Below are 12,270 nucleotides of genomic sequence, written 5' to 3'. Positions count from 1 at the left end.
GTATCAATGCAGTCCTGTACAAAAAGGAACACTTAAGATCTGTAGCCTCTTGATAGGTAGAGAAGGCAGCTACCTCCTACATGTAGAAGGTGCAGGAATGTTCAGGCTAGGAAAGAGCCGGTTCCAGAAAGAAGCTGCTGGTGAAGCTGGGACTCATGGTGTAAGCACAAAAACCCAGTTTCCTAGCAGGCCTGTGGGTGTGTGGATTGTCTGCTGGTCAGGATGTAACCGTGCTGAATAGACTTTTCTCCATCACAGCGGTTCACCTGAGAGGATGCTGGCAGGTGCGAAATTCCTCAGCATTCTCCCCATGTTCCTCCCCCACCATGCCCCCTGCCGGCCCAAGTGAGGACACCCAGGCTAGACGGCAGACATCAGTTACCGCTAGCCATAAAGATTCCATCTCCAATCGCTCTAGAAGCCATCTTGCACCAATCCCCACATCTGGTTTTTGTTCACAGCTGGGCTCAAGGTGTCTAACGCCAGCTTATTCTTCCGTTTTTAGCTAAAATATTTCTTAGACTGTTTCCTCCGCTATAAGCTCACCCTGCCCCTGTTTATCACTTATCACACCTGACGGTGTATTGAACTTCATCGGTGGGGCCCAAAGCCTGTCTTATTTAGAGGCATATTTCTAAAACCTTGCACAATGCCTACCACATATTAGGCGCTCAGTGCGTGTTGGTGAATGAAGCTATTAATAAGTTATGCTACATTCTAACAGAACTTTCAAAAGGAAACATCCAGAGACATCTCATAAAGGGAACATTTTATTTGGAGAGATCTTGAGCATTATTTTATCTTCATTTTCCGTTAAGGCAGTAACATGTTCCTCGAGGCAGGTGGGGGAGAATCAGCTGAGGCTACATTAAGTTCAGTCTAAGACGAAGCCAACTACTTTGTATTCAGATGCAGCAGAAATACAGATTATGGGCTAGGAGAGGCCACATATTGGCGTCTTGAACCTGCTACCAAGGAAGANTCTTGAACCTGCTGCCAAGGAAGAAATCCAGGGCGAGGCACTTCAATTGCTTTGAAAAATGGCTAAGTTCCATTACATGCCATCCCTGAAGAAGATACCTCGTTGATGAGCCTTTTTACCGTGATGGAGGGAGTCCAGTGTTGGTTCACAATGCTCTGTTGCTTCTCAGCCTTCCGTAGGTTTTCATGGAAATTGTATCATCTATTAGGGCTGCTCAAATTTACACTGCTCCTCTGGTGTTGTTTCAGAATTCTTTAAATGTCATATGTATATGTGTGTATGTTTGTGTGTGTGTGTATGTGTGGCAGAGGGTGTGGTGGGGGTGCTGTTCATTGGCACATACTGCCCCCCTGATCTTGGGGGTGCCATAAAGCTTCTACACTACCAAAAAAGTAAACATTGATAGTATGGCCTTGCAGCAATCAGATGTACTAAGATCTAAGAGCAAATGAGAGCAGAGCTGAGACAGCCACACCATGACAAGGAGATCTAATATGCAGGGCTAAATGCGTGGAGAGGCAGCACCCAGAAGGATAGATGCTTTGTTGTGGCTCCACACTGCCCCTTAGTGGTATGATGCTCAATTACACCCTCCTTGGATGTAATGGGCCTAGTTAAGAATCTCTGAAGACAGTATTCAAGATGTTAGACCTGGTCTGAGCCCAAATCCTAGAGTTAAAAAACAGAAGCTTCCTATTGGCTGATAAAACCAAAGCTTACGACATTTGGGGCTCTTGTTCTGAGGAGAGGCTCTGATGATGTCTAACTTCTGTAAGTCACCAGAGACTCTTGGGACCCCAACAGCCTGACTAATCTGTCAGATGCTCCGAAGGGCCCAGACACGAGGGAGGGCAGCAGAGGTGGGCCACAGAGAAGGCACAGTCCTGAGAGAGCGTAAAGCGAAGCCACAGGAGACAGAGTTAGGAGAAGGGGAACAAAAGGAGAGGCTTGTAACAGATCGAAGCTGGCCTCCAGAAACAGGCTTTAGGACTGGTTTGATGATTTCCCCCCCCTCCTGGCTCTTAACTTGAACAAAAAAGGCAGCCAAATTAGGCCAGTCTGAAATACGGTTAAAATTAATAACACCACAGCTTCTATACTTGACTAATGGCAAAAGAAGGAAGGGTGCCTGGAAGGTAAGTTTTTTTTTCCTCTAGATTTTCAAAGAAGCAATAAATTCAACAATAAAAAAGATTTGTAAGAGGTTCGGTTTTGTTTGTTTGCAAAGAATGAAGCATTTTTGTTAAATACAGGAGAGGCTACCTGGCTGAACAAACATAGACTTTTTGAATCCTGCATAATGTCACCACGTTGAAAACTTTGGAATGTCTTGAATCGTCCCCATGCTTCCTGTAGGCATCCCATGCTGAGCAGTCAGGAGTGGGTGTGTTGCCTCCCCATTGGGATCTACACCCTCTTCATTCCTTTCCCCATGAGGCAAGCGAACACTGTCATGACCATTTTGGGGTTCACTTCGACCAGGTCTTCTGGAAGGGCATACACTCTGGCACCAATTTTTCGGGCCATAGAGATGGCATATCTAAAAGGTAGAAAAGAAGAAGAATGAGGAGAGCCTGAGCAACAAAGTGTGAAGGGGACCCCTCAGGATCATAGTTATTGTTGTTGCACGTACCACACACCACATACCCTATACTAGGTACTACACAGAACTCACTCTTGGGATAGCCGGAGTCGGTCATGGCATCCTCCCACATCTGCGGGCCGATCTTGGCTCAAAAAGCTCCTGACTCTTTCAGACTTGGTGTCTAGACTCATGACAATTATCACATTTATTATTTGTCCTTAGAGACCCCCTTAGCTCTTGCCACTTTGGATGCCTTCACCAAGTGTATTCTCTTGGGCTGTAGAGCGGCAGAAAAAAGTCACAGAAGCAAACAAGAACACGTGCTGGGAGAAGTTGGCAGACTCCGTTTCCACCACAGAAACATTTTTACAAGGAAGAAAAGAGGGGTCATGCATCTGTCATGCTTCGGTTTTATTCTTTGTTCCAATCCAGTCCTCGCCCACATAGGCATGTATTTATTTCTGTTACTATAGTACTAGAATAGCCAGAGTTTTGTATTATACATTTTTCACATAAGGTTATTAGAGCTCCATTGGAACATTTTGCTCAATTTTTAATTATATGAAGATAATTTTTATGACTTGTAATCTATTTTCAAATGAACCCACACTACTACCTGGCAATTCTTTTATTCACCTCATTTATTATCTAGTAACCTCTTACAACCACTATTCCAGACATTCTCCATTCTACCCAAGGCCCCATTACTCCCTCTGCTCTGTAAACTAAGTTTATTCTTCCTCTGTTGATCATATTAAATGAAGGGCATCAGGCAGGTACAGTCCCCATTCTTTCTCCTTGCCCATTTCTTGATCACTTCCTTTTTATTCATTATTAAGGAAATAAAAATGTACTTTTCTATAATAAAATACAGAGGGGAGTTGTTGAAAAATTAGAAACAAGAGCTTCAAAAAAATCATGCAAATCTTGCCACCAAAACATAACCATTTTTAGCATTTTGTGTAATTCCTTTTATCCATTTTTCTAAGGAATTTTGCATCATGCCCTTAGAGACTAGTGCGTGGGAGGCTGGACCCTGACGCCAGACTTTGAACCTCAGCTGAACCACTTAGTGATTGTAAGACTTTGGGGTCTGTAAACTAACTTAAGGAACTTTAAGTTCTTTAAACCTAATCGCATTCCCCCTTCAACAACTAGCCCCAAGTTTTTTTGTGTTTTTGTTTTTTATTTCTGAGTCTTCATACGATTCTCCCCTCTACCGGAGTATCCTTCCTGCCTCCGTCACCCGTCTACCTCTACCGCCTTCTTCCTTGTCCTTTCAATTCATCTCATCTCAGATGTTATTTGCTCTGTAGAGCTTCATTTCCCTTCCTGCCCCTTCCATAGCACCCTAAATCCCCCATCTATCCCATCCATCCGTCGTAATTGCCATTTATAATTCCAGCATACAAGGAATACAGCCCCCCCCCACACTCCCAAATTGGGAACAGAAAGAAGAATACTATTGAGGTTATATATATACAGGGCTGCTGGGATCATTCAACTTGTTAATTCTGGAACTTTCTGATGGATTGAATTGTGTCCCCCCCCCCATAAAAGATATATGGAAGCCCTATCCCCTAGTAACTCAGATTACGACCTTCTTTGGAAAGAAAGTTGTTTCAGGTGTAATAGGTTAAGAGGAGGCCATGCTGGAGTAGGGTGGGGCCCTAATCCAATGTGACTAGTGACCATAAAAGAAGAGAAGAGACCCAGACACACACACAGAAGGAAGACAGCCACGTGAAGTCACAGACACACAGGGGAGGTCCTGTGGAGAAGGAGGCAGAGACTGGAGTGATGTATCTATAAGCCAAGGCCTGCGGGCCATCACCAGAAGCTGGGAGAGGGGCAAGGGAAAGAGTCTCCCTCACAGCCGCAGAAGGAACCACCCTGCCAACATCTCAATCTTGTGCTTATAGCCTCCAAAACTGTGAGAGAATACATTTCTGCTGTTTTAAGCTGCCCTGTTTGTGGTATTTGGTTATGACAAGCCTAGGAAATAATACAACCTGCTCCAAGAAAGGCACCACTCCAGAGAATAGGGCAGCAAACTTTCCATAAAAAACCAGGAAGTAAATGTTTTAGGCTTTGTGGGCTCTGTCACAACGACTCAACTCTGCCCTTCTAGCAGGAAGCAGCTAGAGAAAATATGTAAATGAATAGGCATGGCTATTCCAATAAAACTTTATTTATAAAAGCAGATTACCATCCAAATTTGGCTCATAGACTGAAGTCTGCTGACCTGCACTCTACAGGGTAAAGCTGCCCTCAAGCAGCTGCTCCCAGGCTGGTAAAGACCCTGGTCTTGAACTCCAGTCCTGCCCAGTCACGTCCATGGATAGTCACAAATGGGGTGTTTATATATGGGCCTGGCATGTACTTTATTCAGGAAGTCTCGCAGAGATTACAACTAGGAAATGGGTTTTATGAAAGTATAGGCTTGCTTATCAACGGGAAGAATATTCTAAATGTTCTTTATCTTGCTCCCATTCTAACGCTAAGAGTCTTAAGCACCTATTGTACAATATCTAAAGTAATGATGATGGGACACAGTAAGTAAGGAGAAGAAAAAGCAACGAGTGCAATAAACCGTTTACACAGAGGCACAAGCAATAGACTTTATAGCTATCCATTGCCAGTTGGGCCCTCCCCTTCCCGGCCTCAGATTTATTTACGTACTTCGCATTGTTGAGTTTCTCTTCATCATTCAGGTTTTCTGTCTTCAGAAGGTCATAGTTGATGGAACCTGGTTGAATGGCATCAATGAGATCCAGAACAGGCAGACTTGTGCTAATCTTCGGGTCCTGCACAGAGAGAAAGAGTTAGTTTCATCAATATGCCCCCAAGTTACTTCTGTTCAGCTCAAGGGAAGTGGGTGGCTCTCTCCTCTTAAGTACATAAGATACACAGCCTGGTCTGGGAAATGCCACAGCCTTCCACACGGGGTTTCAAGTCAAGTTTCCACACGGGGTTTCCACACGTAGTTTCAGTAGGTAGGGGCGTCACCCACTTCCTCGTGGCTCTGTAAGTGGAGGAAACCCATTGTCTGCCAACAGGCAGGGAGGGAGTCATTCTGCATAGTGAATGGAAGGAAGTTTGTAAGACATCCCAGAGCTGACTGGCAGGGATCATGATGAAGATGCAGCTGGGCAGGAGCTCCAGCACATGCGCCTTTCCTGGAGAACGCAGGGAAAGAGTAGAGCCCGTAGGTCCAAGGAGGCGGTTACGGCAGATGTGTGATTAAAGGCAAGGACAGTAACTAGTACCTGTTGGTGCCTCATGGCTTGCCCAGCACTTCTCATGGGTCACCTCATTTGTCACCACCAGCCTCAGGTCTAGGCATCGCATCTTAATGGACAGTGAGGAAAGGGAGTTTCTAAGGTTAAGTGACCTACAGGTAAGTGGTGGAGCTGGCATTTGAACCTAGGTACTCCGACTTAAGATCCTGGGCTCTTTCTTTGGCATTGTAAACATTCTCATGTTCACGCCTAGAGCTGTGAGTGCTCCCATCTGCTCTCCCCTCTCCTGGGCACCTGTGAGTGTGTGCATGGAGAGGCGATGGCACGTGACCCTCTGAGCACAGTCGTATCCAAACACTGCACACCTTGAGGGTCCAAATCAGAATGCATTCCTAGCAAGAAACAAGCTACAGGACTCCTGCAAGATGCTAGGTCTCTAGGGGCGCCTGGGTGGCACAGCGGTTAAGCGTCTGCCTTCGACTCGCCCCACATCAGGCTCCTCCGCTATGAGCCTGCTTCTTCCTCTCCCACTCCCCCTGCTTGTGTTCCCTCCTCGCTGGCTGTCTCTCTCTCTGTCAAATAAATAAATAGGATCTTTAAAAAAAAAAAAAAAGATGCTAGGTCTCTAGCATCGGTCCTCTGGAGAAGAGGAATGATATTTTAAAAAATAGAATGGGTCCATTTTTATTTACTCCTTGGTAACGTGAGGACTATTACAAAATTAAAATCAATAGGTCATCGTAATCCAATTCCCAACATTAGCCTAAGCTTCCACCTCCATAGAACCTTTTGAAGAGCCACAAGGGAAGCAAAATGGAGAGAATCGAGTTTGGCCTCCTCGCCTGCTTTCTGCCCACACTCTTGTCAAAGAGCTGACAGGCAGAACTGGCTAGCAACTGGCAGCATTCACAGATGAGGAGGGGACCAGGACTAGTTCCAAAATGGCTAATCAAGAGTGAGTTGTGTTCATTTTTTTTTAAAGGGTTTCACTTAAAAGGAATATGGGGCTAATTGACTTTTTTTTTTTTTTTTTTTTTTACTTAATCGATTCTATAATGACTTTGTGAGAAGACAGGAGAAATTAGCCCACAGTGACACAAGGAGTAAAAGAGCTGTCAAACATTCTCCAGAGTGAGTCCCCACGAGAACACCCCCGAAGCCACAGGGCGACATAATGGGCTGCAGTGGCAGCTGTTTTACAGAGAGACTGCACCCCTGGGCTATCAACCCGATTGCTGCACATAATGGTTCAGTGACCTATAGATACACACTGCTCTGTAACCTCACCTCGCAGGTAAAGGCGCTTTCTGCTCACTGATGGATCATCTCCTGCAATTACTAGCTGTAACCTGAATCACTTGAGCTCCAGTTTCCTTACCTATAAAATGAGGTAAACAATAAAGCTGCCTTCACAACGTCTGTGAGAGGACATGAGGCATTACAAACAAGGAGCCCCTGGTGGTCAGGGTACATTCCATATTCAGAGTGCTCCCAGATTTGGCCTGTTGTCTGCTTTTATAAATAAAGTTTTATTGGAACACAGCCATGCCCATTCATTTATATATTTTCTACAGCTGCCTCCTGGCTACAACAGCAGAGTCCAGTCACTGTGACAAAGTCTGCCCTTCCAAATCTTTTTTTTGGAAGAACTTGCTCACGCCTCTCACCAGCCTCTGCTCCTATCCCTGCTCAGCTCTCCAGACTGAAGGGTAAGCTGGAGGAGAGACAGAGATGGCCATTATCTGTGACGAGCTCACAGGGAGTGGACGCTCCTGGCACAGCGCAACTCAGAAATACTGTCTGCTCTTTTTGGTGGGGTGAAATTTCAATTTTTTTCCCCTTGATTTTGAAGCAGAAGACTGAATCATGACAAACTGCCCCAGAAATCATGTCAATACAAACTCTGAAGGGATCCCTCCCCCTAATTCCTGACCTTTAAACCCCCCAAAAACATAGTTAAGACAGCACAGACATTATGACATGAATCAAGTGCTCAAGTCCCTAGAGGAAGGACCCAGCTAATGTATGAAACATGAGTTAAGAAATTTAATAAAGTATAATGCTGTTTTTAATAAAAATGGGATTTGGATACAAGTACACAACTGCTTTTCCCCAAAAAACACCACATGCGGGATCTTTTAGCATTTTACATTCCACCAACATCATAATAATCTGAATCATGAAGCTGTGTTCATTTAAAAAATATTGTCATATTTTATGTTACCTGGAAGAAAAATGCCTAAAATAATGTGTTAAAAATGATGTTTTTTTTTAATTAATTATTATGGGAGAAAATGACAAGAAATTTGTCAATGAAATGGCCTGTGAACACAAAAACAATAATGGGTCATTCAAACAAAATCCAAATTGGAGGGGGAGCCTCAGACAACTCACACTGAAGGTCACTTTAAAATAGAGTGAAAACAATAAAGATAAGCATCAAGCTCAGGGGGCTGTGAGCAGCAGACTAAGACTTTTACCTTGAAACTAGAGATGGATGAACTTTTCATCGCTTCCTTCAATGTTTCATTCACCCAGTTGACAATAATGTCATCATTGACCTTCTGCCCACCTCCAATTTCTTCAAGAATATTCAGTGTGTACCTGAACAAAATCAAGAACAATTTCTGGAAAAAAGTTGCTAAGGAATTCAATAACACAGAAAGTAGCCAGGTAGAAATGTTCTTTTCTTTCTAGGTGTGCCTCAGAAGATAGCCTGGACACCATTACATTTGTGGGAAAAAATAAAATAAAAACATTATTTCTTTTTAGAATATAACTTAAAATGTAGCTGTATGGTTATTATTGTGAAATGCAGAGCAAATACCTCCCCCTAAGCACTGTCATGGCTCTGGGTAGGAAGGGAAAACAGAAGAGAGGGAAAGGAAAGCAAAGCAAAGGATTCAAACCAGTGAGACTTTTCTTAAAGGAACCATAAAAATGGATGGATAAGTCAATGTACGAAAAACCCAAGGCGCCAACATAATAAATGAAAAATATAAAATAGTTTCCTTCTTATACCATAAAAGTAGAAATATTAGGAATACACAGACCAAAGTTAATCTTTAGTCTGAGCGCTTAAGAATCACCACAGATGCATACTGTTATAAGAATTGGGTTTTTGGGGACAAGATTTAAAAGATGCCTCAAGCTCTAGTAAATGAAAGAGTAGAGTGGTAGTTGCAATAAACAGAACAATTTCTCCCACGGAAAGCAAGGAGAAAGTCATGATGAGAAATGCTTAGTCTGGGCCCAGAGATGGGACCAAAGGGTAAGGAATTAATGGGTATGAATGGGATAAGGCTCAGGTAGATTTTCAAAATAATCCTATCCTGGAAAAAGGCACTCATTTTGATCAGTTCAAAGAGATGATGTTTATGGCATCACTGGCTTCTTGTCTCCTGATGGTAAGCATGGATATTGAGTTACGAAGATTTACCATAACAGGGAAGCATTTCCGTCTGGTGAACGTGGTAAGAAAAGGCAGGTGAGTGCACACTTCATCCATCATGTCTACATACAGCCTCATGGGACAAATGGAGTTTGGTCTGCTGGAGGCTCCACTCTTAGGGGTGAATTTCCACTTCCCTTTGTCAGGACGCCCATACTGCTTTGTTGACAGTATAGGGACCAAGGGCATAAAGATTATTTTGAGTTAAAAGCAGATTTGGGAAAAGCTCTTTACCTCCCTCCAGACCTGCCAAAAATAATTTAGATAGAGGACCTACTCCAGGAAGAGAGCTATCAACATAGATAGTTGCATTCTACTATGAATGAGGTATGGTAGACAGGGGGGACCTGTTTGATCAAAGGCCTGCTTGATCAAAGTCCTCTATGTCCCATGTTTCTGAGTGGCCCACCAAACACCCGTTTACCAAACATTTACTCTTTTCATCTCCCTGTGAATTACATTCCTTTCCTCTGAAGTCCCAGACGCTGCCCCTTCTCCTTTGTCCAGAATGATGTACAACTTCATTTTGCCTGACCATCTTTGGAATTCCATGTCTGTGTGGATTCCTGTTCATACAAAATTATATATGATTTTCTCCGATTAATCTGTCTCATGTCAATTTGATTCTCATGCTGGCTAGAAGGACCCTGAAAGGCAGAGTAAATTCTCCCTCCCTGACAACACTCTCAAGTGGACAGACGCTAAGGAAGAAACCGGTAGACACAGGCTCACCTCGATACAAAAGTCTATCTGTGCAAACACAAAAAGCCACCGAGGAACAGGGAAACTGAGAGACATACAGAAAATCATGGAGGCAGGTGGCTGCATGCAGGTGTCTGAGTAAAGCCCCTGATGGTGGCGTGGAGTTCTGGTGAGTACAAAATTGCCCATCCCCCACCTCAAGGGAGATGTGGCGGTTTAAATGGAATCGTATACCCACCTGTAAGTACAACGGTAAAAACAAAGGGAGGAAAGGGTAGAATTAGGTTAGAGTCTCAGCTGTGGACAGTCCACTAAGCACTCACTGCAGATTCAAAATTTTTAAGCAAAAATCAATTTAGCCCATGTCTACCTAGGATTTTCCTTGTGAGATAATCACTCCATACCATCAAACACGTTTTGGGGCAACAGTGCTTTTATTAGCTGGAACCTCCAGAAAAGATCCCAGTATCACTGGTGCTTGCAAACTGCACTGGGCTGAAAAACCGTCTGTCACAGTGAAAGGGTGTCCTGAGCCCTAGCTTCAGCCAGTGCCTGATTCAACAGAAGAGGATGGATGAGGTGTGCGTGTGCAGTGCTGGAGGGGCTGCGATTATTACTTGCTTGCTTTCCTGCCTTCCAATGCTTGTTTGATTTATTTAACATGTGACCCAGAGGGACAAACCGTGGTGTTTTGTTTTGCAAGGACCTAACCCAGATTCACTGTCCACAGCCTCTTTGATTTGGGGTGAATTCCTCATTTGCCTGCCTCTTTGTTCATTTGCTGGAGTCTGACATTGCTGTCTGTTGGCAGCTTACTTGCTTCCAGCTTTTGTCTCCAAATTTATACATACACAATTTGCCAGCTTTCTAATCTGAGAACAATTTCCAGGCTATTGAAGGGGAAAGGGAGGTTTAAGCACACATCTCTCATTTGTTCTTGGGGGGGGTGGGGAATGACATGCCATTTATTGTCCAGATAAATGACCAAATTAGCATAACCATGCAATCCAATGAAATAAATTCCAGCTAGAACTAGCTCTAAATTTAATAGATCTGTTAATGTGTGGCACAGAGAGAAAAAAGATCCCCTCTGGTGGCATTTACATAATTATCAGTCATTCCACTGCCTTCAACAGTAATGTATTTCTCTGTCCACTTTCTTACATGCACCATTCTTGAGTAAGCACTCATGAGAAATGTAATTTATTAGCCAGGTGGGGATAAGCAGCTGCAGTCTAGACCTTACTGTAAATACATATACCAGCCATCAAGTACAACATTGGGCCATGTTTCTATAAGATATACAGAACAAAGATATTAAAGGTGATTTTCAGGTATTATGAAACTCAAAATGGCATAGAGTTGGCCTGAGTTTTTTTTTTTATCATTAAAAGAGAAAATATCAAAGATTATCTCATATTCAAACCCAAAAGTCAACTTAACCGTTCCAACTAAAAAGATTTGTTTTGTTTTTTAAAGCAATCAGTAGCCCAAGTCAGTCTATTAAGAATTAAAAACACACATGAAAGACAATAAAGAATAGGTCACACATGTTTCTGAAAACATGCTGGTGCGGCAGCCCTTAGGGACTTTCAGTGACATTCTAGATGTATGCAGCATGACAGAAGATGGAGCTGAAGTTTCTTTAGCTCCGGAGTTTTCTGTGCCAGAAGAGCCTTGTGACACCTGCCTTTAAACTTCAAGGAGACCCCAGTTTAGAGGTGGGTAGTAGAGTACTGTACTAGGTAAAGCAAGTGTGAATCAGGTGGCAAATTCCATTATGATCACATTACTTGGAAACACTGGCGCACTTACTTTGAGGACCATCATGAATATCAGGACCTAGAGACAGTGCCTTGGGAATAAAGCTGAAGTGCCTAGAGACACTACACACCTTGGCTTTGCCATTCACTTGTGTGACATCATGTCATGTGACATGTGATTTCTGGAACTTCCTTCCAGGTAGAAAATGAATGAAGTCATAGTAACATAGGTTCTAATAAAGGGATGTAAGATTTCTGCCTGGTCAAGGCCACCAGTACAGGGGGAAAGAGTAAAGCATTTAAAAGTAAACTATTTTACACTTAAAGGTTTGCTATCTTAAATTCTTCCCAAGCTCATGCTTTTGCACCAAAAATTGTTCACTTTTCTTATATTTTCTATTTATATGCTACATTCTACCTTGTTCAAACAGCATTGCCACATGGTTCTCACATTAATCAAGTTTATATTCAACTCTAAAAGGTATCTAAAACTGTCTCATTAACGGGGCGCCTGGGTGGCACAGCGGTTAAGCGTCTGGCCTTCA

At 43.2% G+C, this 12,270-nt stretch overlaps 1 protein-coding gene across 1 annotated transcript in view; it reads right to left on the bottom strand.

Annotated features, from left to right (window-relative positions):
• Positions 1–1,299: 1,299 nt before the first annotated feature.
• Positions 1,300–12,270, bottom strand: part of LCP1 (lymphocyte cytosolic protein 1) — a 52,703-nt gene continuing 41,732 nt past the window's right edge. The window contains exons 14-16 of the mRNA XM_011219397.3: positions 8,290–8,413; positions 5,250–5,374; positions 1,300–2,522 (exon numbers count right to left, since the gene is read on the bottom strand). Coding sequence (XP_011217699.1) covers positions 2,390–2,522; positions 5,250–5,374; positions 8,290–8,413 — 382 coding nt within the window. The 3' untranslated portion in view covers positions 1,300–2,389. The remainder of the gene's footprint in view (positions 2,523–5,249; positions 5,375–8,289; positions 8,414–12,270) is intronic.

This window comes from Ailuropoda melanoleuca, chromosome 7 (genome assembly GCF_002007445.2).
Source record: "Ailuropoda melanoleuca isolate Jingjing chromosome 7, ASM200744v2, whole genome shotgun sequence".
Lineage (NCBI taxonomy): Eukaryota > Metazoa > Chordata > Mammalia > Carnivora > Ursidae > Ailuropoda > Ailuropoda melanoleuca.
This window is presented reverse-complemented; position numbering and strand designations above follow the sequence as displayed.